Source organism: Empidonax traillii, unplaced genomic scaffold (genome assembly GCF_003031625.1).
Source record: "Empidonax traillii isolate 1590-97213 ecotype Southwest subspecies unplaced genomic scaffold, ASM303162v1 scaffold54:size2178333, whole genome shotgun sequence".
NCBI lineage: Eukaryota > Metazoa > Chordata > Aves > Passeriformes > Tyrannidae > Empidonax > Empidonax traillii.
The window spans coordinates 836,821-861,910 of NW_020955247.1; the positions used below are offsets into that span (position 1 = coordinate 836,821).

General features: G+C 38.5%; 1 protein-coding gene across 3 annotated transcripts in view; it reads left to right on the forward strand.

Moving 5' to 3' along the window:
• The window catches only part of SNCAIP (synuclein alpha interacting protein), a 93,940-nt gene that overhangs the window by 35,262 nt on the left and 33,588 nt on the right, over positions 1-25,090 (forward strand). For all 3 annotated transcript variants that reach the window (XM_027879326.1, XM_027879327.1, XM_027879328.1), the window contains exons 2-5: positions 1,831-1,933; positions 10,428-10,500; positions 21,646-22,508; positions 24,127-24,306. In XM_027879326.1, the coding sequence (XP_027735127.1) occupies positions 1,877-1,933; positions 10,428-10,500; positions 21,646-22,508; positions 24,127-24,306 (1,173 nt within the window). In that variant the 5' untranslated portion in view covers positions 1,831-1,876. The remainder of the gene's footprint in view (positions 1-1,830; positions 1,934-10,427; positions 10,501-21,645; positions 22,509-24,126; positions 24,307-25,090) is intronic.

A 25,090-nucleotide genomic window follows, 5' to 3' on the forward strand; every position in this document is an offset into this window, starting at 1 on the left:
TGGGTTGGATCAAGACAGTTTAGTAGGGAAAGCAAAAGTTGTGCATGCAAGCAAAGCAAAACAAAGAATTAATTCACAATTCCCATCAGCAGGCAGGTGTTTGGCCATCTCCAGGAGAGCTGGGCTCCATTGTGCTTAGTGCTGACTTGGGAAGACAAACGCTATCACTCCAAACATCTCCCCCTTCCTCCTTCTTCCGCCCAGTTTTATATGGTGAGCATGATGCCGAATATCCCACTGGGTTGGTTGGGGTCTCCTGTCTCAGCTGTCCCAACTCCTTGTGCACCTCCAACCCACTCACAGTTGGAGTGGGGTGAGGAGCAGAAAAGGCTTTGTCTCTGCATAAGCCCTGCTGAGCAATAATGAAAGTGCTCCTGAATTATCGACACTGTTTTCAGCACAAATCACAACCCCAGCCCCATACTAGCTACTGTGAAGAAGATTAACTCCATCCCAGCCAGAACCAGTACATTAATTTAATGGGAAAGTGATGCTGATAGTGCTTTATCTTCAGTAACTTGGTGAGAAACAAGAATTTGCTTTTCCATCTATTTTAGCTTAAATCTGTAGATACCTCTCGGTTCTCTTTCTAATAACTTCTCAAGAACAGGTGTCTTAAGGTCAGCTTTGTCCTTGGATAATATGTTATTAGGGAGATTAATGACTGCGGTTTGTTTGCCGGTGACACCTGCAGAAAAGCATTTTTTTCAGGCCCTTTATCCTAGGAAATTCTTAAATGCATATGAATGTTTCACACAGTGATTTTATTTAGACCTAACAGCTGACTTCATTATTCATTGACATATTTCTTGGCAGTTATATGAATAAACTGGGTTTGTGTTATTTTTTTTTCCTTCAGGCACTTCCTTTTGTTATGTACAAGTAGGGTTTTATTTTCTTTCCTAATAATACTTAACACTTACGTAATGCCTCATAGTATTTAGAAGTGCATTAAATTTTCCTTGTTCAGCTTCCTTTAAAATAACTTCCTTTTCTACTTTTACTTCTGTTGCACTTGCATGTAGTGATAACACACACCTTCATTCTAGTTAAAATTAAGAATGAGGGGTTATTGTTTTTGGTCTTACGATTGTTTGAGCTCTGATTTATTCAGATCTACATAATGACTTTTCCAGCCAAATTTCTTGCTTTGCTAGAGAATTTTCTCTTCTTTTTCACTTGCTGTGAGAAAATGGTTAAGGCCCATGATAATTTGTGCACACTGATATAATTCTGGCTTTGTCTTCATTACTGTTTTCTGATATGTGCACTTACAGGCTGAACAGTGGTACACATTCGTTTGTAAAGCAAACTGGGTGGACTGGGTATTAGTCTGCTTGTAAGCAGAGAAAAGATGTTATAGCATTTTGTTTTCTGTGTGCAGCACGATTCTCTGTTCTTTTCTGCCATCTTGGGCAGGGGAAAATTGTAGTAACACAAGTTGCATACTTAAGAGAAGATACATCTTTAACACAGGTACGATTGCAGGGTTACGGGGGTGCTCAACAGCTTAGGTCTTTACACCTGTGTTGAGCTTCTGGAGGAACTGAATGATGCTGAATCAAGCATTTTTGACTTCCATTTCAAGTACTGCTTAGCTATTCACCCTAAAGATTGAAATGTCTGCTTCATTATATACAGAGTAGACATGGCAAATCATATTTAGCTTTTTAGGATTGTTATGAAAGACTTCAGTATTTGAGCTAAATGTTTTCAGTAACCTGCTGATAGCAGATATAGCATACTGCTGTGAATGCCAACTATATGAGCTATTTCTGTGTTGTTTTGACTCTTTATTTAAAGACAATCCATTTCTTTTTTCTTAATTAGGTCTTTACTTATGTGCTGACTCACCCAAAATGTCCATAGAAGAATAATGGAAGCCCCTGAATACCTTGATTTGGATGAAATAGATTTTAGTGATGACATATCGGTAAGTACAAATTTTATTTTATTTGTTCAAGTTGAGAAAACCTTAGATGTCTCAGTCCTGGTGTAACAAACAAGACTTATTAGTGTATATAGGAATGTTTAAATAGGTTGAACCTAGGCTAAAATAAGACATTTTGTAAAGGAAATCTCTGATAAGCTGGGAAGGAAAACTTGATTCCTCTCCTTCAGGTAGTAGAAACTACTTGCAAATCATATTAATAAATTAGTTTTATTTTTGGGTTGCTTGTCTCCATTTTTTTCCTGAAAGATTTGATTTGTATGTGCTGTAGTGTTAGCCTTAGACACAAAAATTGTAAGTTTACCTTTTTTAATTAAACATATTTCAGTTATGAAAAAACTTCTGCTTCTCTGATTTCTGCCCTTTCCACCAGTAGCCGTCTCCAAATGCAGTGGGATTTTATCTGTTGGTGTGCTACCTGGGACATGGTAGAGTACAGGAAGAGATAGAAAGACTTCCAGGGATTTGTAGGTGGCACTCATCCTTAGTGTCACAACTAAAACAACTGCAGCCGTAATGGCAAGGAAAAGTATTGTTCATCCACGTTGTTAGTGTTCTTGTAGGAAGCACTGATACAGTATAGTTGTCTATTACTCATAACACTACTCCTACTGCCAGTGTTTCTGCTTTTTGTGCAGTAGAGTTGTTTAATGTCTGATACACAATGGACTTGAATACATAAATCTAGTCTCTATAAGAGAATTTATTAATTGAATTTTCAGAGGAACGTATACCACTGTCTCTTTCCACATTTCTTAGTTTTATTGTTTAATTTTTTTTTTTTTTTTTTACGAAGGCCTGGTTTTGCCTTTAGCATTTGGGACTCTTGATTCATTTTAAAACATTCCAGATGCTTTATTCACAGACAGATTCCTTTTGAAGAGGATTTTTTTTTTTTTGGTACCTACTGTACTGTTGAATTTTTATTAAAGCAGAATATAGCAAATGTCCAAAATATTACAAGACAATGAACCAACCTTGAGTGAACACCTTATTATGGGCAACTTTCTTTTTATTGCTGTTATATACTGTATTATGTCCTGGTATCTGTTTCTATACTCAGTTTTGTAAAACTGTAAAACATAATAGATGTAACCTCTCCATGCCTCTCCCATTGTGGCTGTTGCTGCATACTGGTGGGTTAGGTTACTCACTTTTCTGCTGAACAGCTCAGGCTGCCTGCTTTAATAGCCTGTTCTTTCATTGGATGGTGAACATTAAATAAAAAGCCAGCACAAATTATTGAGGTTGCAGTTTTATTCCTTGCTTTAGCAGTTAAGAGGACAAAAGATTTGTTGTCAGAATCCAGATTAAGAAGAGAATTCATTGTTATTGTAGTGCTCTACTCATATCTTACCATATATGATTTAGAGATACCTAACCTTCACATTTTATCATTAGCCTGTTCTGGTGAGAGCATCTGAACAGCACCAGTGTTAGCCCTCTGGTTCTAATCCAGTGCAGAGGAGTGACTAAAAATAATGGCAGCAAGAAGTCTGTTAAAATGATGCTCTTACAAATATACCTGAGTTAAAAAGCTACTGTGTATAGTCCAGACCTTTGTAGTCCATTTCATCAAAAATGATCAAAATTTGATAGACATAAAAAGTAGATAGGAAGACAGGAATTTGTTTTAAAAGGCAAATAGATATGTAAGCTGATTTGCAGTTTGGTTGGTTGGTTGATTGGTTTGGTTTGGTTAACTTTGTTTTAGATTTTTTTATGTTGCTTTTGTACATGAAAAAAAGGAAACTACATTTTTCCAAGATCACAGAATCATAAAATGGTTTTGGTTAGAATGGACCTTCAAAGGTCATTCATTTCCAGTCCCTGTGAAATACGAAGGGGTACCTTCCACTAAGTCAGGTTGCTCAAAGCCTCACTGTGATAGGTTGACCTTGACTGATCACTAGGTGCCTACCACACTGCTCTGTCACTCCCCTGTCATTAAAAAGGTGGGGAGAAAAATATGACAAAAAACTTGTGCTTCAAGGATAGGGATGTCACTCACCAATTACTGTCATGGATACAAAAGGCTCATCTTGGGGATATTAATTTAATTTATTGTTAATCAAATAGCATAGGATAATGAGAAACAAGGGTAAATCTAAAACCACCTTTTCTCCACCCCTGCCTTCTCCGCAGTCTCAGCTTCACTCCTGAGTGCTCTACATTGCCACCTCAGTAAGTGCAGGGGGATAAGGGGGGATGGGGTTTGCATTCAATTCATCATATGGTGTCTCTGCCATTCCTTCCTTCTCATGCCCTTTGCCTGTAGCAGCATGGAGTCCCACCCACTGAAGACAGTCCTCTATGAACTTCTCCAGTGTGAGTCCTTCCCAGAGGCCGTAGTTCTTTATGGACTGCACCAGTGTGCATCCTTTCCCTGAGGTACAGGCCTTCAGGAACAGGCTGCTCTAGTGTGGGTCTCACAGAGGGTCACTGTTCCTGCCAGAAAACCTGCTCCTCTGTGATCTCCTCTCCAGAGGCCTTAGTTCCTGCCAGGAGCCTACTCCAGCACTGTCTCCTCATGGGATGCAAGTTTCTTCAGAGCACATCCACCTGCTTCAGTGTGAGGTCCTCTACGTGCTGCAGACTGGGTATCTGCTCATCATAGTCTTCTCTGTAGACTGTAGGAGAATGTCTACTCCAGGACCTGGAGGACTTCCTTCCCCTCCTTCTTCATTGACCTTGGTGTCTGCAGTGCTGTTTCTGTCAGATTTTCTTACTCCTCTCTCCCAGCTGCTATTGTGCAGTGTTTTTCACCCTTTCATAAATCTGTTATCCCAGAGCTGCTGCCATCCTCTCTGATGGGATCAGCATTTGCCAGCAGCCAGTCCATAATGGAGCCAGTTGCTTCTGACCTACAAGGGGGCAGGTCCTCCTGTTAGTTTGCCACATAAACCAAACACTGTCATGAATGGTAGGCATCCACAACCTCTCTGGGCAACCTGTTGCAACTACCCTAATAATAAAAACTGTCTTTTTGGTATATCCGATCTAAACTGATGTTCTTTCATTTGCCCCTTGTCCTGTCAGTACAGGCCCTGGCAAACAGTCTTTCTATATTTTTCTTATAAGGCTCCTTTAGATATTGAAAGTCCAGAAGAAGGTCTCCATGCAGCCTTCCATTCTCCAGGATAAAGAACTCCATCTCTCTCAGCTTTACTTCACAACAGAGGTGTCCAGCCCTCTGGCTCCTTTCATGGTCACGTTCTTGACCCACCAAAGAGGTCCATGTCTTTTTTTTGTACCAGGGGCACCTTAACCTGAGGCATTACTCTAGATAGACTTTCCCAAGAATGAAGTCAAGGGGAAAGATCACCTCCCTCACTGTGCTGGCCATACTTTTAGCGCAGCCCAGGAATATGATTGGCTTTCTGGTCTGCGAGTGAACATTGGCTGTTTAAGTCAAATTTTTATCCATCAACATACCCAGGTCCTTCTCTGCAGGGCTGCTGTCAATACTCAAGTCTGTATGGATACTGGGGGTTGCCCTGACACGTGCTGGATCTTGACTGTGTTGAACCTCATGAGGTTCACATGGACCCACACCTCAAGCCTTCCCAAGGTCACTCTGGATGGCCTCCTTCCCTTCAGCAAATCAAACACACCACTCAGCTTGGTTTCCTGTGAAGAATTCTTAAGTGTGCACTCCATCCCTTCATTTATGTCATTGACAAAGATATTAAATGGTATTGGTTGCAGTGTGCATCCTTGGGGGACACCACTCATGTGTGGGAATATTGACCCTTTGATTGTAACTTATTGGACATGGCCCATTTTTTGTCCAACTATCCATTAGGCCATATCTCTCCAAAGTAGCGGCAGTGATGTGTTCGGAGGCAGTGTGCCAAAGGCCTTACAGTTCAGGTTCAGGTAGATGACATCTATAGCCCTTGCCACTCCATTGTAGAAGGCCACTGTATTAGGCACAGTTTGCCCTTTGTGAAGCCATGCTGGCTGTCTCTAATCGCCTCTCTGTCATCCACACGTTTCAGCATAACTTCCAGGAGGATCTGTTTCATGGTCTTACAGGTCACTGAGGTATGACTGACCTGCTTATACTTCCCAGGGCCCTTCTTTTTATCCCTGTTAAAAATTAACATGATATTCACTTTTATCCAGTCACTGGAGACTGACTGGTATGACTTTAAAAATAGGATTGAGAGTGGCTTAAGAGCTACATCTACCAAGTCCGTGAGAGCTCTGGAGTCCAAATATGATGCTTATTTTACAAACTAAGATGGTTCTGTTTCAGATCCAAATGGTATAGTATATTTGACCGTAGTTTAGACAGCAGATTAGGTTTCTGGGCTATTGTTTAGAGTAAACAAAAATAATATTCTGTCTGCAGAATATTTCTTTGTTTACAGAAATAGAAAGAAAATTGTTTCTTTGTTTACAGAAATAATACAGGATAACCTCATCATAACCAGAGCTCCTGACGCTAGGACATTTGTAAACACTTAAAGGTTGACTGTCTAGATTATTGATCTGATCATTCAAACAGCTCTTGAATGAATAAAATCCATGGCTTATTGTTGCTAGTGTGGGACTGGGCCTAATTTAAAGGTTTGTGAAATGCAAGTTCAGTAATTGAATTCAAATATAATTAAACAGCTGTTGAATTTTGCGTGATTTTGAAACAGCTTGAAAAACTTCATGTGAATTCTTGCCTGGCAGTGAAGATGTAGACTATGTATGGTCAGGAGTGTGCCCAATCTACTCCCTTCCCATTTATTCAACATGGGGCATATCCTGAGCCTGCTGTCACCCTTCGTTTGCCATAGGAAGAGCTGGATCACCCAGCACTGTGTCAGCCTGATCTCTTTCCTCTGCTTTTTTGTTGTTCTGAAGCTGCTTACATTGACACTACTGTTGAGAAAAATCTTCCTGCAGTATCAGGCCAAGTATTGTTGATTTACTTTTTCTCAGTGTAGCTTGCTACTACCAAATAGCACTAGAGCACTATAGACTAGGGAAAAGGGTAATGTTGCACAGTTATAAATGATAAAGAAAATATATTATAAGGTTATTAATTTTAATGGGATTTTAATATTAATGAGACAGTTTTCCACCGTAACAAATAAAAAGTAGACTGTTAAATAGTTTACTGTAATAATAACACCTGGAAAAAATTAGCTGTAGTGAAGGAAGGTTCCTATTTTCAGTATCTAAACGGAAACAAAGAGCTGTGTTTTTAAGAGCAGGACAGAGTCACTGGTGTCTTGATCCAATGGAGGTAAATTATTTGAGTTTTGATGCTGCAAACAGTTGGAGTTGGACATGGTCCTTCATGTTTTGAGGGTGTCATGGTTATGGTAACATGGTCTGAAAGTCACACTGTGCATCCAACTTTACACTTTGACTCCAGTTTAGGAAATATTGAAAGTATTCTCCGCAACAGAATCTGCAAAGTAACTTTTACTTCTTAATTTACAGGGTTTTTTACTATTTTATATATGCATTTCTGTACTCTACACTTGATCAGTTATTTTTTTTTTCTAATATTTCTTGGACACAAGTGAGTCTGCAAGTGGTAGACAAGTGGCACAACACAGAACAGCCATGTTAAAAATATTTTTTTTCATGTGTTGGGTTTAAAATTCATTGCATTAAAATCTGAGAACCATATGAAATTTAAAAGGTTAACATTTGCATTAATTTAGATTCTGTAGTGGAGTTTTTTATAATGAACAAATGTTTTGCATTGTAAGGGAGGTTCCATTTTCCCCTCAATTAGCAGTGTCTGTTGGAGAAAGTTGGGAATATGGAATACTTGCTACTTCTTGTATCTTGTTTGCTCTTGGTACTGTTCTTCCATCTTACAGAGTTCTTAAGGGTTTGACTAAACACAGAAAAAGAATCCAGACTTCGAACAGTAATCAAAAATTCCATTATGTGCATTATATTGGGAATAAACCCTTATTTTTGTTACTGAATTTCACCCTCACGACAACAAACTTTAGTTATATAACAAAGATCAGACTAAGCATTGACTAACAAAGTGACCTGTGTGCTTAGCTCTTACACTGTCAGTTATGCATTTGGGCATGGACCTTAACTGTCTGACTCTAATGGTGAAGTGTGAAAAGTGGTGTTTAATTTTGTGTGCAAAAAAATTTGAAATTATAGAAGAGTTGAAAGTAATTAATTTTACATGCTGTTGAATAAGCATTAAGTCTAAAATTCTGCCCTAAGAAAGGGTTGCAGTCTCAACCTCTTTTGCTGTCCCTCTGTGTAGCCTTGAAATTTAAGATTGAAGAAAAGCTAAAAAACAGTACTGATGATTAAAACTGTAGATAGAGTATAAGAAAAAGTAGTTCTAGTGGGAAGAGCTGGGAATGGATTGTTTTTATGATTGGGAAAGGTCCACTTTAGAGTGTAACTTTAGTTGCTTCCTGGATCAAAACCTGGTTCTTCGCACTTTACCACAAAACACAGAAGGCAGAAATGTAAATGTGCAGAAATCTTTTTGAGGACAGAGGTGAGTGGGAGGAAATCTGTTAATGAAATCAAACCAATATGATTAAAATGTATAATCAAATTTATAACATTGAATACATTTTTGGTGGTAAGATGAGGTAACTGAATACATTCCAGTGCAATGCTGAAACAGAAAAATATCTGTTCTTCCAGGAAAGAATAGGAAAAAGACCAAAAAAAAAAGATGGTTTTCTGTTTTTGAGGTTGCCTGAAAAAACACATAGCAATGGAATACCAAAGACCTCTTTCTAATTCAGTTACAAACTGTATAATAATTTAAACTGCACCAGCTGGTCTTATGAAGCTACCACGTTCCTTGGAGACATTTTCCTTGGATTCTCTGAAGAATCTTACTGGACCAGTTCAACATTGTGTTTGAGTCTTTGTGCTGAAATAGCAAGATGTACAGCTGAACAGCTCAGGCTTTATTAAACAGCAACTAAAGTGAAGCACAGCACATGGTGTTTGTCCACGTCTGTGTTTAACTTGTATTAATTTGTATTTAGTAGCATTTCAGGCTGGAGCACTCACAGCCTTATAGAAAACCCTTTGTTTGATGGAGGTTGGAATCACTGGGTTTACCCTTGAGTACTGCTACACATTTTAATTAACAAGTTCAGTCTTGATCCAGGAAATACCTGTAAGAACTTCTTGTAGTTGAGGTTTCTCAATATCTTCCTGAATCAGGTCAGCAAGAGAAAAAGTAAAGGATGGGAAGTTTTTGAGACTTAATAAAGTAACTACAGTCGTTTGAGTAATAATCTTAAACTTGCACCAGAAAAACTAATTATTTCTGCAGTTGGTGTCATGAGCTTGACTTCAGATTATTTTGAAGTAAATTGCCAGCTGTGCATTAGAAACATGTCAAACATTGAATGACAAACTGTCAGCAAAAACCAGAACAATGTATGACTGTTTCTTTTTTGTGTGGAAAGTTGTGGGTTTATGTGTAGTTGTTTTGTTTCACTGGTCAACAGTACACCAGCTAAAATATCTGTTTCTTTGAAAACATATGGTGTTTATGTATTCTTCAAAAAATTTCAGTTGTGCTAATCCTAAATGTTTTTTTCTGTTTTAGTTTCGACAATACTTGTTTTTATAGTTTTGGTTTGTTTTTGGTTTTGGGGTTTTTTTTGTATAAGCAAAGTCATTGATCTTTCTCTCACAGATGTAATGATTTTCATTTGTTTAAGTGAAGATTCCTATAACATTTAAGCATTTGATTAAGGAAGACTTGCTGTTAAGTTACTGTATATCAGAATGTATGGATTTATAACACTCGATCGTGTGTCTTTCCAAGGGTATTCCAGAAATTTATAAGGACAAAAAATCTATTTAGTAAAATACGTATGTCATCCCTGTTTTATTTCCCTTTCTAATGCTGAATTCAGAAAATAATTTATTGATTAATATCAGATATATTTGTCACATCAAAAAATAATGCAAGTTTGCTTTAATAAAACCTAGGTTAGAGAAATGAGCCTGTCATCTCATATGTGTATGTTACACACATCCATCTCTGAAATCAGATCTGTACACTGCAAATATTCTCTTTTACATACTAGTTTGTGACAGCTTGAATTCTAACTTTTAAGCATGACATATGTTGCAGTGCAGTCACCATAACAGAAGCACAGGTGGGCAAAGTGAGACCCTTGAAGTTTGCTGTGGAGCCCAGATGTATTCTGACCTTCAGTGTACCTTGCATTGTGTTGCATTCTGGTTTTGACTTAAATAATGGTCATATGCAGGAAGGAGAAATCTGAGATACTTTGCTGTTGCTTTGAATGTTTTTTTGTATGCCTTGAGATGGGACACAAAAGCAAGTAGGTGCTATCTACTTTTCTCATGAGAAGACCATCAGACTGCCAGAAGTACCCTTGGCTGGTAGATTTTGTTAGTGTCCATGAGATTTGGACCTCTGGAAAGTCCTGCGTTTTATCTTTTTAAATTATTGCTTCTATTCTTTTTTTTCCTTTTTTTTCAGTATTCTGTAACTTCTCTCAAGACCATCCCAGAATTATGTAGAAGATGTGACTCACAAAATGAAGACAGATCAGGTATGATGCCCACTTCTGTCCACACATCATTTTCTAGGCTTTTTTTTTTTTTTTTCTCATGTACAACTTGGCAACAATAGCTTCTTGGCAGTGTCCTTTTGTTTTGTTTTCTCTCATTTCTGTACAGCTTTCTGGAAACATGACTTAACTTTGTTTTTATTTCAGCAGATGTTAGTTCATTAGAAGGAAAAAAAGTTCCAAAAAAGGATTTGGCTGTATACAGATAAATGTAGGGCTTCATCTCAGCAGCTCCAAACCACAGTATATGCAACAATTTACTTGAAAACCCGAAAAACCATTGGTGACAAGACGTAATAATGTAGGCGCCAATGAAAAAATGTTGGATATATTTATTACCCATATGGCAACGACCAGTTTGAGGGATGATGTTTTGCCAGAGTCTGAAACTGTATCAAGGATGCTACATGATAGAATCTGCTCTAAGGCATACTGTAACAGTTAAGATTAAAGCTGAGTTTTTTAGTTTAACAGTGTAAACTAAATGAAGAATCATGGCATATAGATGAGAACCAGCTGGAGACCTTCTCCCTGCCCCCTGACAAAAAGTGTATTCAGTGCTGGTTTTCACTCTGTAAATCAGATTAATCCGCTTTTATTTTTCTCTTCCTGATGGAGGAGAAATGAATTGGTGAGAGGAGCATTTTTGTGGAGCTATGAAAAGTTTATTGTGCTTTCTGGCGTTTTAATTGAACTTTGTGAATGTTGTTTCATCAAGTACTTTTTACAAAAGAAATGGGAGACCTTGAATTCATGGGATGATAGAAGGCTTTCAGAACTGTGCTATACTTGGACAACTTCTATTTCTATATTTCCTTACAGACTGTTTTAGATTTCTTATGTGCGTAACTAAGTCAAAACTTTCTGATAGCTATTTCTTCTGCCAGAATCATTAGAGGCCAGGTCATCACATGACACTGTTCTTGGCAATAAAGGGATGCAAAGGTCTCCTTACCACACTTGCTTGCCATGTTACTGCCCATACAGGGCACAGCATTGACTGCACACACATTACTTGTTGCAAGCGAAAACAGGGAAGAAGTGTAAAGGGAGACCACCTCGTATTCACCCCACTCAATTTACCCTATCTCACACTACCCCAGTCTCCCCACATCCTGCTCCCTCCTCCCCTCCATATTCCACTCATTCTTCACATCCTTCCCCGTTGCACCTTTCCCTCCTTCCCCTGCCTCACCCCTATCTCTTTTTTTCTCTCTTCTTCCTACCTTCTTACCAATTCTCCCCCTGCTTCTTCATCCATTGCACCCTCCTATCTTCCCCTTTTGTCCCTTCTGCTTCCCTCTTCTTCCTCTCTCCTTCCCTTCTTCTTACCTCTTCTTACCACCATTCTCCCCACTGCCTCCCCATTCTCCTGTTCTTACACAATGTCTCCACCCTATTCTCCCCCCATTCCTCTCTCATTTCTCCTACCTCCTCTTCTTCTTCTGTCTTCTTTCTCACCCACTTCTTCCCCCTTCTCACCTTTTTCTTCCCTGCCATTCTCCTTAGCATTCATCCCATCATTCCTTCCTGCATTACTCCCACCATTCTCCCCACTTTTCCTCCTCCCATTCTTCTTTCCCCATTCTCCCCACCAATCTCCCCACTGTTTTTCCATCTGTTTGCCCTACCATTCCTCCCCCCGCATTCTTCACCCCCATTCTTCTCAGTATTCACCCTGTCATTTTCCCCCAATTTCCTTAGACCTTAGTTTTACTTCCCCCACATTCTTCCCTCCCCAGTCTTTCCCACCATTCTTCCCCACAACTCTTTTCCTCTTTTTTCCCCTTCAGTCATTCCCCCAATGTTTCCCCCAAGTATTTTACAATGTTCTTCCCATCATTCTCCTAGACCTTTCTTTACCTGATTCCTCTCACCATTCTCCTACCCATTATTTAGTGCCCCTCATTGTTACCCTCTTCTTTCCCCACCCAGTATCTCCCTCAACTCTTCCATGTCTCCCTCTCTCTTCTTTCCCACTACCAACATTCCCACCTCTGCCTATATGCAGCTGATTATGTGGCAGAGGAGCTTTACCTAATCTTGTCTTACAAAAGAATTAAAGCTACTCATTCACTCAACTGCTCCAAGAGAAAGCTGAACTAGAGGAGGAGAGCAAGAATAGCCCCTGAGACCAATTGCACTGATTAGTCTGTTCCTGGGGACAGCTTAGCTACAAAAACAAAAGTGTATTCTTCTTAAAATTCAGGTAGTAGTCATAAAGTAAAATGCAGACCAATAGCAAGGATGAAGTACAAGTTATGAGCTCTTCCTTTAGATTGGGGGATGCTGACACTTATTGTGTAGCTCTGTTCTTCTGTGATTGCTTCTGCAGTTGGACATTTTTTAATTATGATTTTAATTACTTCTGCATTCACTTATTTCCTTGAAAAAGGGTTGACAGATGCAAATACAGGCATTGCTGGAAGATAGTAGTAGCTCTGGTTACTACTGCAGTAGTGTGCCAGTGGAAGTTAATTCCCAACTTGGTTAAAAGCCTTGAGTAAAAAAGAGGTCTTTAGCACTAATAATAGTATTGGTCAAGTGGAAACAGTACTAAATTTTGGGTTTTCTCTCCACTTGTCAGTTATGAGCTTTGGTGAATGGAAATAGTACTGAAATCCTTTTATTTTTACTTTGCTTAGTTACTGAGTAATCATGTAGTGCTGCACAGGAGGATGTCACTTTATATCTCTGAACAGACTTCGGTATCTAAAGCATCTTGAAATTTCAATATACAGAGCCGTATCAGTCAATATTGTGTGATGCCTCATTTGCTGACTGTTCATAGTTGCTTTTGATGCAGTTTCTTGTCTTCCTCATATTATAGACCATTAAAATAACTTTTTCAAATTATTGCTGGTACCTGCTATTTTTGATAAATATAAACTGTATCATAAATCTTTAGTATGTATGACATTCATGCTATTTTATATCTGTACTCCATTGTTAATTCAAGTAGTCACACACAGAAAAACTCAGAGGTTTTACAAAGAGCTGATACAGCTGTCTACCTCATACTGACTCTGCTTAACTAAGAGTTGCATTTCTTCTTTAAAACAAAGGACTTTGAAAGCAGAACTGTCCAAGAGTTATTTTTTTAGAAGAGTTAAAACTTAAGATTAAGTTGACCACAGATTAGATAATGGCAGGACTGTCATAGTCTGAAAAACAATGTCAGCTTTGTCTGAGAAAAATATTTAATTCACTAAGATAGTTAAGACAAAATTACAGAGAAAATAAGATTCCACTTTATATGTGGCAGGCATTTTCACCAGCAGGATAGTTAGAACAGATTTGAAGTAGACAGTTTCTCTTTGTGGAATTACCTCTGTTACTTCTATGGCTAATAATGTGGAAGTCTTATTATTCATTGTTTGGTGATAAATTTGGTGAATAACCCTGTAAATCCCTTTTCGTTTCCCCATTTCATGTAAATTTTGAATAATAAGTTAGTAGCATATGAAAATGTTTGGTTACATCATTTTTTAATTACTCTAAATACTTTTAACCCTATGCAAATATGAGTGTTTATGACTCAGTGTCCTTTCTCATGCATTTCACATAGAGTTCTGATTTTTTTTCTATTTCTGTCTGTCTGTAACTTTTTCTCAGAATTACATGTTCTTTTGAAAAAGGAGTTATTAGAAATAAGTCTGAAAAAGGTTTTCCCATTGTGTAGTTTTTCCTCCTTGAACTCCCACTGTCACCTCCCTTTATTGGACAGCACTGACCAGTGAAATGTATTGATGGGATAGCCATAGAATCATAGAATCAGCCAGGTTGGAAAGGACCTCTGAGATCATCAAGTCCAACCCTTGATCCATATCACCGTGGTTACTAGACCATGGCACTAAGTGCCACATCCAGTCTTATCTTAAAAACTTCCAGGGATGGAGAATTCTGTAAAGAATTTCTTCCTAATATCTAACCTAAACCTCCCCTGGCAGAGCTTAAGACCATGCCCTCTTGTCTTACTGATAGCTGCCTGAGAGAAGAGACAACCCCCCAACAGGCTACAAGTTCTGTGGTTCCTTTCTCACTCTTTTTCCAGGTGTGCGTGAAAGTCATGCAGTTAGAACAGTCTCAGTGCTCGCTCAGAATCACAGAATATTTTGATTGGAAGATACCCACGAGGTTCATTTAAGTCCAACTCCTGGCCCTTCTCAGGACAACCTCAAGTATCACACCACATCTGAGAACACTGTGCAAATGCTTCTTGGATTCTGGCAGAATTGTTGCTGTGACCACTTACCTGGGAAGCATGTTTCACTGCCCAAGAGTCCTCTGAGTGAAGAACCTTTTCGTAATATCCAGCCTAAACCTTCCTGAACAGAGCTTCCTGCCAGTCCTTGGGTTCTGTCACTGTTCACCAGAGAAAAGAGATGAATGTCTTTCCCTTCTCTTCCCCTCACAACGAAGTTGTAGACTGCAGTGAGGTCTCCCTTCAGTCTCCTCTTCTCCAGAATGAACAGACCAAGTGACCTCAGCTGCTCCTCATACGGCTTCCCCTTAAGGCCCTTCACCATCCTTACTGCACTCTCTTGGACGCTCTCTAACAGCATAATATCTTTCTTATATTGTGGTGCCCAAAACTACACACAATATTCAAGGTGATGCCCCCCAGGACATGGTTGGCCCTCCTGGCTGCCAGGGCACTGCTGACTCATATTCAACTTGCCATCGACCAGGTCCCTTTCCATGGTGCTGCTCTCCAGGCTCTTAATCCCTGTCTATACACACAACCAAGGTTGACCCATCCCCGGTGAAGAATCTGACACTTCCTCTCTTTGAACTTCTTATTGCTGATGGTTGCCCAGTCCTCTAATTTGTTGACGTCTCTGTCCAGGGCCTCTTGGTCTTCAAGGGAGTCAATAACTCCTCCCAGTTTTCTATCAGCTGCAAACTTACTTTGTATCCCTTCAAGTCCTGCATCCAAGTCATTTATGACGCCTCACTGTCCTTCTTGGATATAGGGAATTCTGACTCAGAAAAATTCCAAGGGATCCTTGGAGCCAAAACACGTGTACCAGTACCCCCAGATTACAGGGTGAAAGATATATGAAATTGGCAAAAAAGTGCAGGGCAAATCACTGTTTATCTGCAGTAAAGCATGATTAATTGTTTTCTCCACCATCATGCTTCAAGAGAATGATCTTTGTAGCTAGCGTAATAACCACTAAGATGGACATTAGCTCACTTGGTTAGAGCAAAGTGCTAATAACACCAAGATTGTGGGTTTAAGCACTTAGGGCCATTCACTTAAAAGTTGGACTCAATGATGTGGGTCCCTTCTAATTCATAATATTCTGTGATTCTGTAATTGTTCATCTTCAAAGACAGAAAACTGAAAAATGTACTTTATAAATGGATCTAGTTAGCTCATTTTTCTGAAAGGAACTCTTAGCCAGTGTGCCCATTGATTTCTAGCATTGTTTAATATGGAATGATAAACTGAAACAGAAATAAGTTCTTTATGCTTTTGTTACTAAGCATGGAATTGGATACGTTCTTTCTGGACAAATTTTCTAAGGCCACTTGAGCAAATGGCTCAAGACATCTGTGTTCAACAAGCTTCACTGAGCCATGTCGTTGTTGAAGTAAATTCTGTCATCTCTGACGACTTTTGGTTGCCATTAAATGGATGTTTCCAATGAAGGCAACGTACTGCTCTAGATCTTTATTCACAGAATATTGAAAACAAATTCACCTTTAATGTCCAGCAGGTATCATTCCGCAATATTTCATTCCCAAAGTAACTGTTATTTGCAAAATTATTCAAGAGATTAGTTTCCTATTTGAGAAAAAGAAACAAATCAATGGACATAAAAGTGAAGACAATTTCTGTCTCAAGCTCCTGGTAGTTTTTGAGTTGTATGAGAAAGTAAAGTAAAATTTGATTTGGAGGCAGTGTTACATGGCATCAATTTGACAGCCTGTTGTGCTCCAAATGTCTCCCAGGAACATATATCTGAAACAATGCAATATTGTTTGGATTATTCCTTGGTAGAATACTGAAGAATTTTCTCTTGCAATAAAACAATACTTGTGGTAGCTACATATAAACTCTTTTTCTAACTCATTTTCACATTCTCCCTCTTTCTGTTTTACATATTTTGTGCCAAAATGACCTGTTCTGATTTTTCATTAGAACTTTGCTTGCTACCTTCCTTTTGTACTGTTATTCCTCAAGCCAAGATAAGAAAAATTATTCATTCCCTGAGGCTCATAATTATGTTTGAAATACCTGGAAAAGATGCACTGTTATTTAAAGCATTAATTATTTTTTACCCTCTATACCCTTTCTTACTTCTTTGGAGTGACTTCAAATTCCATTTATTTGGAAACAAACCTTCTTTGTTCTTACCTGTGCAGGGTTGTTCTTTATTTCAGGTTCTCACACTATACAGCTTACAGTAAAGAACACCAATATGTATTCTTGTACAAGTTATTGATATATTAAAACTATAAAACAGTGCCACCTTCAGTTAAAATTGTTAAATATGAATTCAGTTATATTAATAAAACAGTAAACAGATATTCAGAAGTGGTTTTGGTTATCCATTGACTTGGGACATCCCTTCCTCTATCACTTGGAGCCCAAGCACTGCTGCCAGTGTGGGGGAAACATTTGTGTTAGCAACAGTGAGGAGTTTTCTGAAAGTTTCCCTAGTGTAGTTAACACCTCAGCATCTTTATTCAAAGTTGGAATCACAGTGCTTTAAATGGACCTGGAATTAATACAAGTCTTAATTGATTCAAGAGTCTCTGCTGAAGTCTTATCACAAGGAAGAAGCTCAGGCATTTCGTTCATATGACAGTAAAACTCCAAATGCAAAACTTTGTATAGACTTGTTCCAGGTTCCCTCCCAATATTACATGAGCAAAATGTTAAAATTCTGCATTTAAAAAAAATGTGGGCAGTTGTCAATGCTATTCCCCTATTTTCTTGATGAAAAACTTAACAGTGTTATTTTCATTATACTCAGGACAATTTAAAGGTGTTTGGCACTAGATTGTAAGTATCACAGAAACTGCCTGTAACACAACAACGTAAAGTTTCATTTGTGCATGAGGTAGTCGTGATAGTTGGAGAAAACCCAAGGAGTTACCCTGTAATGCTGCAGGTGCTTGTATACCAGATAAAACTGTCTCTCACCTCCTCATGCTCTAGACATGGAGATGATGTTAAAAATACTCTGAAGTAAGCAGATGCTTCCAATTTGAAATGTTATAAAGATCTTCTTTTAAAAAGTCCAAGGTCAATTTTGATCCCTTAAATTAGAATCAGATAAAGTGATTAAACTTCAAGAGAAGTTGCTTCCTATTTGTCCCCTTTTCTGATTACTTGTCCCCAGTAGTTCTAGGACATCTATAAGTAAGTAAGTAAATAAGTAAATAAAACTATAAATAAACTTACAAGCCTCTTGATTCACATTTTGCATTTTCTTTTCTCCAGAAGAAACAGAGCACAATATATGATGAAAAAGTACTGCAAATTTGACCTTTGCAGATTTTCATTAGACAGAGCTTTCTTTTGTGCTAAGGAAATGCTTTGAACCTCAGGTCTATCAAGTAGCGCGACACTTCTTCACTGTTCTGAATGAAGTCTGCAGTTTTTGTGTTCCTCTCTCTTTCTGCTTCAGCAACACAACAATAATATTATCCAAATCTCTTATATTAATGAATAAAAGTTAAGGAAATAATTTTGACAACGCAATTGAGAAAAAAAATTGTTGTTGCCACCTTTTAGGAGTATACCAGAAATATTGCCAGATTCTGGAATCAGGCTAGCTGTTTTACATTCTCCCACCTTAAGCTCAGACCATCTTTTACTGTTGTTTAAAACAGAATCAAACAGTATTTATTTGACCCAGACTTTTAATGGCCCCTGCCTGAGTTCATAAGTATGGAAAGATGAGCAAGAGGCTTTTCCTCTGGAGCAGCTGTTTAAAACTGCTCACATAATTCCTGCTGTGCTGGTGCTTCGGAGGCCATAGGCAACACTTGCTTTTGCTTCTTCAGGGAACAGGCATCTGAAAGCAGAATGAAAGAGAATCAAGCCATACCTTGGTCCACTCTGACCTAGTGGAGTGTAGAGGAAAGCTATGCTGCAACTGCCTAAGGACTGGTGCAGCTTTTACAGCACCCAAGTATTAAATAGCACAAAGAAATACTGTGTCAACCAGTCTGGCATTCTTTGTTCCCTACTGCTCTATGTTTAAGTCCTATATACCAATCCTTTATTAAAGGCAGTGTAAATCCATCATCTTAGTTAAGTGAAGAGTATGTTTTTAAGACAGTAAAAGTATTGCTAACTGTTCTTGGCATTCCAGTTTGTTTTCTGGAAAAACAGTGTTTGTAAAGAGATGTTGGAAAGAAAAACAAGGAGAACTGGAAGAACCTTACTCTGCTCTAACTTTTATGAAAGAGAAATACATGACTTCACAATGATCCGAGACAAATTTGTAACAAAGGTCATTGCTTCTTTGCAGTGTCCGATTTTACAATTTTGTCATCAGTGGTTTATGTAAATGCAAGTTATTAAAGTTAAAAAGTGGAGAAAGTGAAGCAACAAAATAAATGTAAGCTTGCATGAAGTGACGACATACAAAATGTTGATGCCTTTTCCTCTGTCTAGACCCCTGTGCTGAAAGCAGTGTTTTCATAAAACTCAGACAGAATTCATTTCCATACTGAGTGCTTAATAGTTCCTGTCAGAACAAAACAGCTGGGAAACATATGGTATCCATTTCCCTGTATCACTTGGAAAAAATTTCTCGTGTAAATAAAACCAACATAAAAGTGTAGGCCTTTGAACCTAGAATCTTATACAATACATAAATAAGTCAGTACAGTGCATTCTTTGTATTGGCCCACTGTTACATGCCTTTTGATTATTATTATTTGTATTTCTTCTTCGGAAATGTTTTCTTAGGAACTTCCAAAAGTATCAATGTAATTTTCAGACATCGTAACTACTAAGACATACTAATCTTTCACTTCAGATATTAATGCTGCACTGAAAATGTATATATCTGTTTCCTTAGGAAGGTGTTCATGGCAAATTGTGTGTTTTGACCACAAATTAGATCCCACTGATATGCAGTTAGCACATGTTATAAATCTGCTTTGTTTAAACAGTATTGCTGACTTTCAGAATGCATTAACATTTAGTGTACATTGAAAGGGGCAGAGTAACTGCCTAAAGGCTTTAGAGATTTTACTGCTGTCCCTCAACTGAAAATAAAAAAAGGAAAGAAAAGTCTTTGCCAGAGTTCCACTGGTTATGGAGATCATAAATATCACCAGCTGGGACTGTGTGAAAGAGTGCAAGTTCAGTAGGATTGAGTTCAAGTTCAGTAGGATTAAGAGTTCAGTTGACTTGAGCTCCCTTCCTTCTCTCGAGTTAGATTCACTGGTCAAACTCTGTATCCTGCAGTGTACTGAAGTAATTCTCTGGAAGGTCCAGAGCTATGAGGGGGTATGTCTGTGTATACAGGTTGTACATATAAGGGATGGAAAGTTTGACAGAGAAGCCCAACATAGAGAGGAGAAGTGGAAAAGGAAACATCATACCTAAATAAATAGGCTTAATTTTTAGATCAGAGAATCACAAAATTATTTAGGTTGGCAGTGTCCACTTGAGATCATCCAGTCCAATGCTTAAGCAGGGCCAACTAGAGCAAGTTAAACCCACGAAGCTCAGGATTGTGTCCAGTTGCATTTTCAGTATCTCCAAGGATGCAGACTTCACAAAGTCTCTGGGAAACTGTGCCAGCATTTGACTAGCCTCACAGTAAAAAAGTGTCGTCTTGTGTTCAGGTGGAATTTCATGTGTTTTACTTTTTATGTGTTTTACGTTGCCTCTTGTCCTGTCAGTGGGCACCATGGAGAAAGGCCTTGCTCACGCTTCTTAAGGATGACATTTCTCCTAACCTGTCTTTTCCCCAAGCTGAACAGTCCCAGTTCTGAGTTGCTGCTCATGAATTTCAAGTTCTTATGTGAAAAATGTATCTTGCAGAGAAAACAGGCCTTAGACATTCAATTGTTGTTACTGTTCTTAAAACAAATCCAGTGATTTTTTGCTAACTGTTGTTGCCCTTCCAGAAGATCATCCTTCTCTAATGAAGCATCTCCATGCAGGGTAGAGTGTGAACTAGCACAGTTGGACAGGACTGCTGTAAATGCCACTACGCTGTTATTCACAGAATATGTTAAGGTTGGAAAGGACCAACCTCCCAGGTCAGAAAGGGCCATCCTAGAGCATTGCACACAAAATTGTATCCAGATGATTCTCGAATCACTCCAGTGAGAGAGACTCCAAAATCTCTCTGGGCAATCTGTTCCAGTGCTCAGTCATCCTCACAGTAAAGCAGTTCTTCCTCAGAGTCAGCTGGAACTTCCTGTGCATCAGTTTCTGCCCATTGTCTCTGCCCTATTGCTTGGCACCACTGAGAAGAGCCTGGATCCATCCTCCTGGCACCCTCTGTTCAGATAACTTCATATATTGATAAAGTTCCCTCTCAGTCATCTCTTCTTGAAGCTGAACAGGTCCAGCTCTCTCAGCCTTTCCTTCTAGGAGAGATGCTCCATTACTTTAATAATCTTTGTCAGCCTCCACTGGACCTGCTTCAGGAGTTCTGTGTCTCTCTTGTACTGAGGAGCCCAGAACTGGACACGGCACTCCAAATGTGGCCTCAGTAGGGCTGAGTAGAGAGGCAGGATCACCTCTCTCAACCTGCTGGCAATGCTCTTCCTCCTGCACCCCAGAATACCATTAGCCCTTTTGGCCACAAGCTCACATTGCTGGTTCATGGACAATTTGTGGTTGTGGTCCTCCATTACTTGATTAGAACTACTTTATTTGTAATTATTACAATGTATGTCCTGATTGAAGAAAGGTTTTTTTCTGGAGTGTTAAATTCTTCAGCTGTTTCGATAGAGATGCCATTAAATCTACTTAGATATGAATGTGGACTGTTACCATATAATCTTTGTTTCCAGTGTTTGGCCAGGTAGATCTTTAAAGCATGCACAGCTTTATATGTGCACAGCATGCATGTATCTTTATATCATGTCACATGATAGCAGTCCCTTCTAAATCAAATTCCTCTATTTCTCAAGTTTCCAGCAGCAGCTGGAACTGTGGAGTGTCAGCTCTTCTTGGAAATGCACAGAAACCAACAGGAATTGCAGATGTGTGCAATAAATTCAGACCTGTGAAGAGGGTTTCCCCATTAAAGCACCAGCCAGAAAGCTCTGAGAACAATGAAAGTGATGACCAGAAGAACCAGAAGGGAGAATACCAGAAAGGCAGTGATTCTCAATCTGCAGCTCCAAATGATGACCAGAGTCCTGGAGAAGGAGAGAGCCTTAAAAGCAAAACCATTGAGCCTGCTGTTCTGCTTGGGGAGCTGGAGCATTATGACCTGGACATGGATGAAATTTTGGATGTGCCTTATATTAAATCAAGCCAGCAACATGTTCCTTTTACAAAGATAGCTCCTGAGAAAAAACTTTTGGGTGTGTGTTCAACAATGAATGGTCTTAGTGGCAAGACTTGCGCTGCAGGGAACACAGAGAGCTCGCCTGCTGGCGGGACGCAGTTCTGTGTGCTGTCTCCTGTGAAAGGCTCCCAGCTGAGAAAAACGCAGCCCACTGTTCTTGATCAGCACAAACACTCAGCAGAAGAATTAGAGCTTTCCCAGCCTTTAGTTAAGTGTAGCTCGGTCCATGAATCCGAAGCCCAAGGCAAGGGCTTCCTCAGCAGGACATTTGCTGATCCTCATGCTCACAAAACTGAGAAGACAATGCCAAACTGCCACCGGAGGACTTTCCACCTGCAGACAACAATGGCAGAAAGCAAGCAGCTGGAGGAATTGAGTATGAACTGGAACAATGCGGGGGCCCCAGAAGAGAGGAGTGAAGAAGTGAAAAAAATTAAAAGCATCTTAAACATTGTAAAGGAAGGCCAAATATCTTTACTGGTAAGTATCCTCTTTTTCATAAAAAATATAGAATAAAAGGGACCTGTGACGTGGTTTATTAAGCCAGCTAAGCTGATGAAATGAATATTTTTTATCTTGTACACTCCTTAGAAATTGAGCATATGGGCTTCCAAATGGAAAGTCTTAATATTTAAACAAAATATGCAGCAAAACCAAAATATAAGTTTTATATAAACGTGCCCAAGATTGCTATTTTATGCAGTACACTGAAATCATGTAGAAGGCAGACATTTTAACTAGTGAGCTCACTAAAATATCTAATTGAAATCTTACTTGAGTTTTCCTTTTACAACATTTGTGGGTCACTGTGCTCAATTATTGCTGATTTACCTCAGTTGTTATTTAGAGGTTGATGATGGGAACAGAGGGGCTTCTGTTGTATTCTGATTATTATTCAGGAGTGTTTATGCTGTCTTGTTGCAGCATTCTCAGTCAGGATCTCTCTCTAAAGCCTTGTTGGCCTCTGACCCATATGAAGCTTTTTTAGTAAATTCTATTGCTGTGATCAGGCATGTCAGTGGTGGTTTCCAAAGTAACTGGTTGCAAGTTAGCACAATGATGCAGAGCATGTGATCTCCACACAGAACAGCTGGTGGAGGCACAGTGTATGTGTAAGAACTGTTTTTGTTAGATTTTTGTTTAGCTTCTCTGTTTACCAGTCTAGCTCAAGCACAAAGGCATGCTTTTAAAAAAGAGGCAAGAACAAAGGAAGATATTCAAAACTAGAGAGAGGCAGAAGAGACTATTAGATGCTCATTAAGAAATAAAAGCAAGTTAAATTCACCCTGAAATAGGAATTGGTGGGGGGAAAAAAAAAAAAAAAAGAAAAGAAAAGAAAAGAGGTCATCATAAGTAGGTAGATGGAAAGAAAATACATATTTTTCCAAACAGGTCAAAACCTCTGAATGAAGTAGACTCATTGAATGGTACTCTGGCAAGTCTGCATAACTCTAGGAACCTAGTTATTGCTACTCCTTAACTATGTCTTCCATCTTCTGTTTTTCTTTTGGAGTTTCTCAATCCAAATATTTTGTCTCTAAATTAAAATTGGTCAAAATAATGTCTTATGTCATGTGTAGAACTTGGGGTAAATATTCCATTTCTTTTTTTCATGGAAAGAAGCTATCATATGAAAACCTTCTCTTGTGTGTTTTAACTACATTTTATATTGTCTTTAACACAAGCTACCGCTTTTTTCAGAAATCATGGATGTTTTCTGTTTAATTACTCATCAATATAATGCTAAAAAAAATACAGGAATTATTAAAATATGGATTTTTTTTCAACCACCTCATTGACTAAACTAGTGCAAGGACTTAAAGCTGTTTAAGATCTTACACCATTGTATGACAGTTGCATGAGAAGGAGAGAAACTACACAGTCAGTCAAGCCAGTGAGAATCCCATCTCTCTCCTTTTGCTAATAGAAGGCAGGTTCTATATAGTGAAATAAAAACCTCTGGATTTTGACTTAGAAAAGAACTTGCCTATAGGGAAACCTCTTTGACTTCTGTCTAGTGCTGTGAGGCTAAATTTATCATTTTATCCGTAGCTGTAACTAACATAACTGCTTTTTTTTTTTTTTTTTTTTTTACCAGCCTCATTTAGCAGCAGATAATCTGGATAAGATCCATGATGAATGTGACAACAATCTGTTGCATGTAGCAGCATCAAAGGGACATGCAGAATGCCTGCAGCATCTCACTTCTTTGATGGGTGAAGACTGTTTGAACGAGCGAAACATTGAGCAGCTAACTCCAGCTGGATTAGCAATAAAGGTAACAGTCTCTTTCTCTACTGTAATGAGACATAAGGTCATTTAGTTTCCTCCTGTGATGGCAGTAAGAAAGGCATCCAGCAGGATGTTATTTTCAAGCATTTAAGTGAGAGTGAGAAAAAAGCCATTGGCTGGTACTGAATAAGCAAATTAAAATGGATTACTATACAAGATGCAATATCCGATGTCTAACACTGAAAATTTTTATGTTATTGTCAACACATATGCATTAATTTTTAAGTAAGTCAACTGACTTTAAAGAGTATTTGTCACATTTTAAGCAGCTTTCATTTAATTCGGATTCAGTTATTTCTTTAGGAAGCATAGCAGTTTCTTGATTTTTTACAAATACTGGTACAATCCTGTAAAACAAGTGTGAAAACATGTTTACAAAGCATAAAAACATCTGGAGATGACAATTCTTGGCTGTCTAGAACAATTGCATTAAAGTTAAAATGTACACGTTGCAAGAATGATCTGTTAAAATCTGCAAAAATGTCAAAGTTTACAGGAAACCTATTACACAGAAAAATATGAAAATTCATTCTGTTACTACACATTCGTGTACAAGAAGGCTGATGATTTAATCATAGTGCTTCTGGTTTTTTAGTAAGTGAAACTGAATGGTTGAATGTCATTCCCTTTAGCCTTGAGAATAAAGAAGGAAATGGGTGAAATATAATACAAGAGTTTCTGTTTCTTTGGATGTTTTATTATTATTTGCTTCTTGGGAAAAATTTGGAATCTGAGAAAGGACTGGTGGATTCCAACCTGCAGTTTTGCAC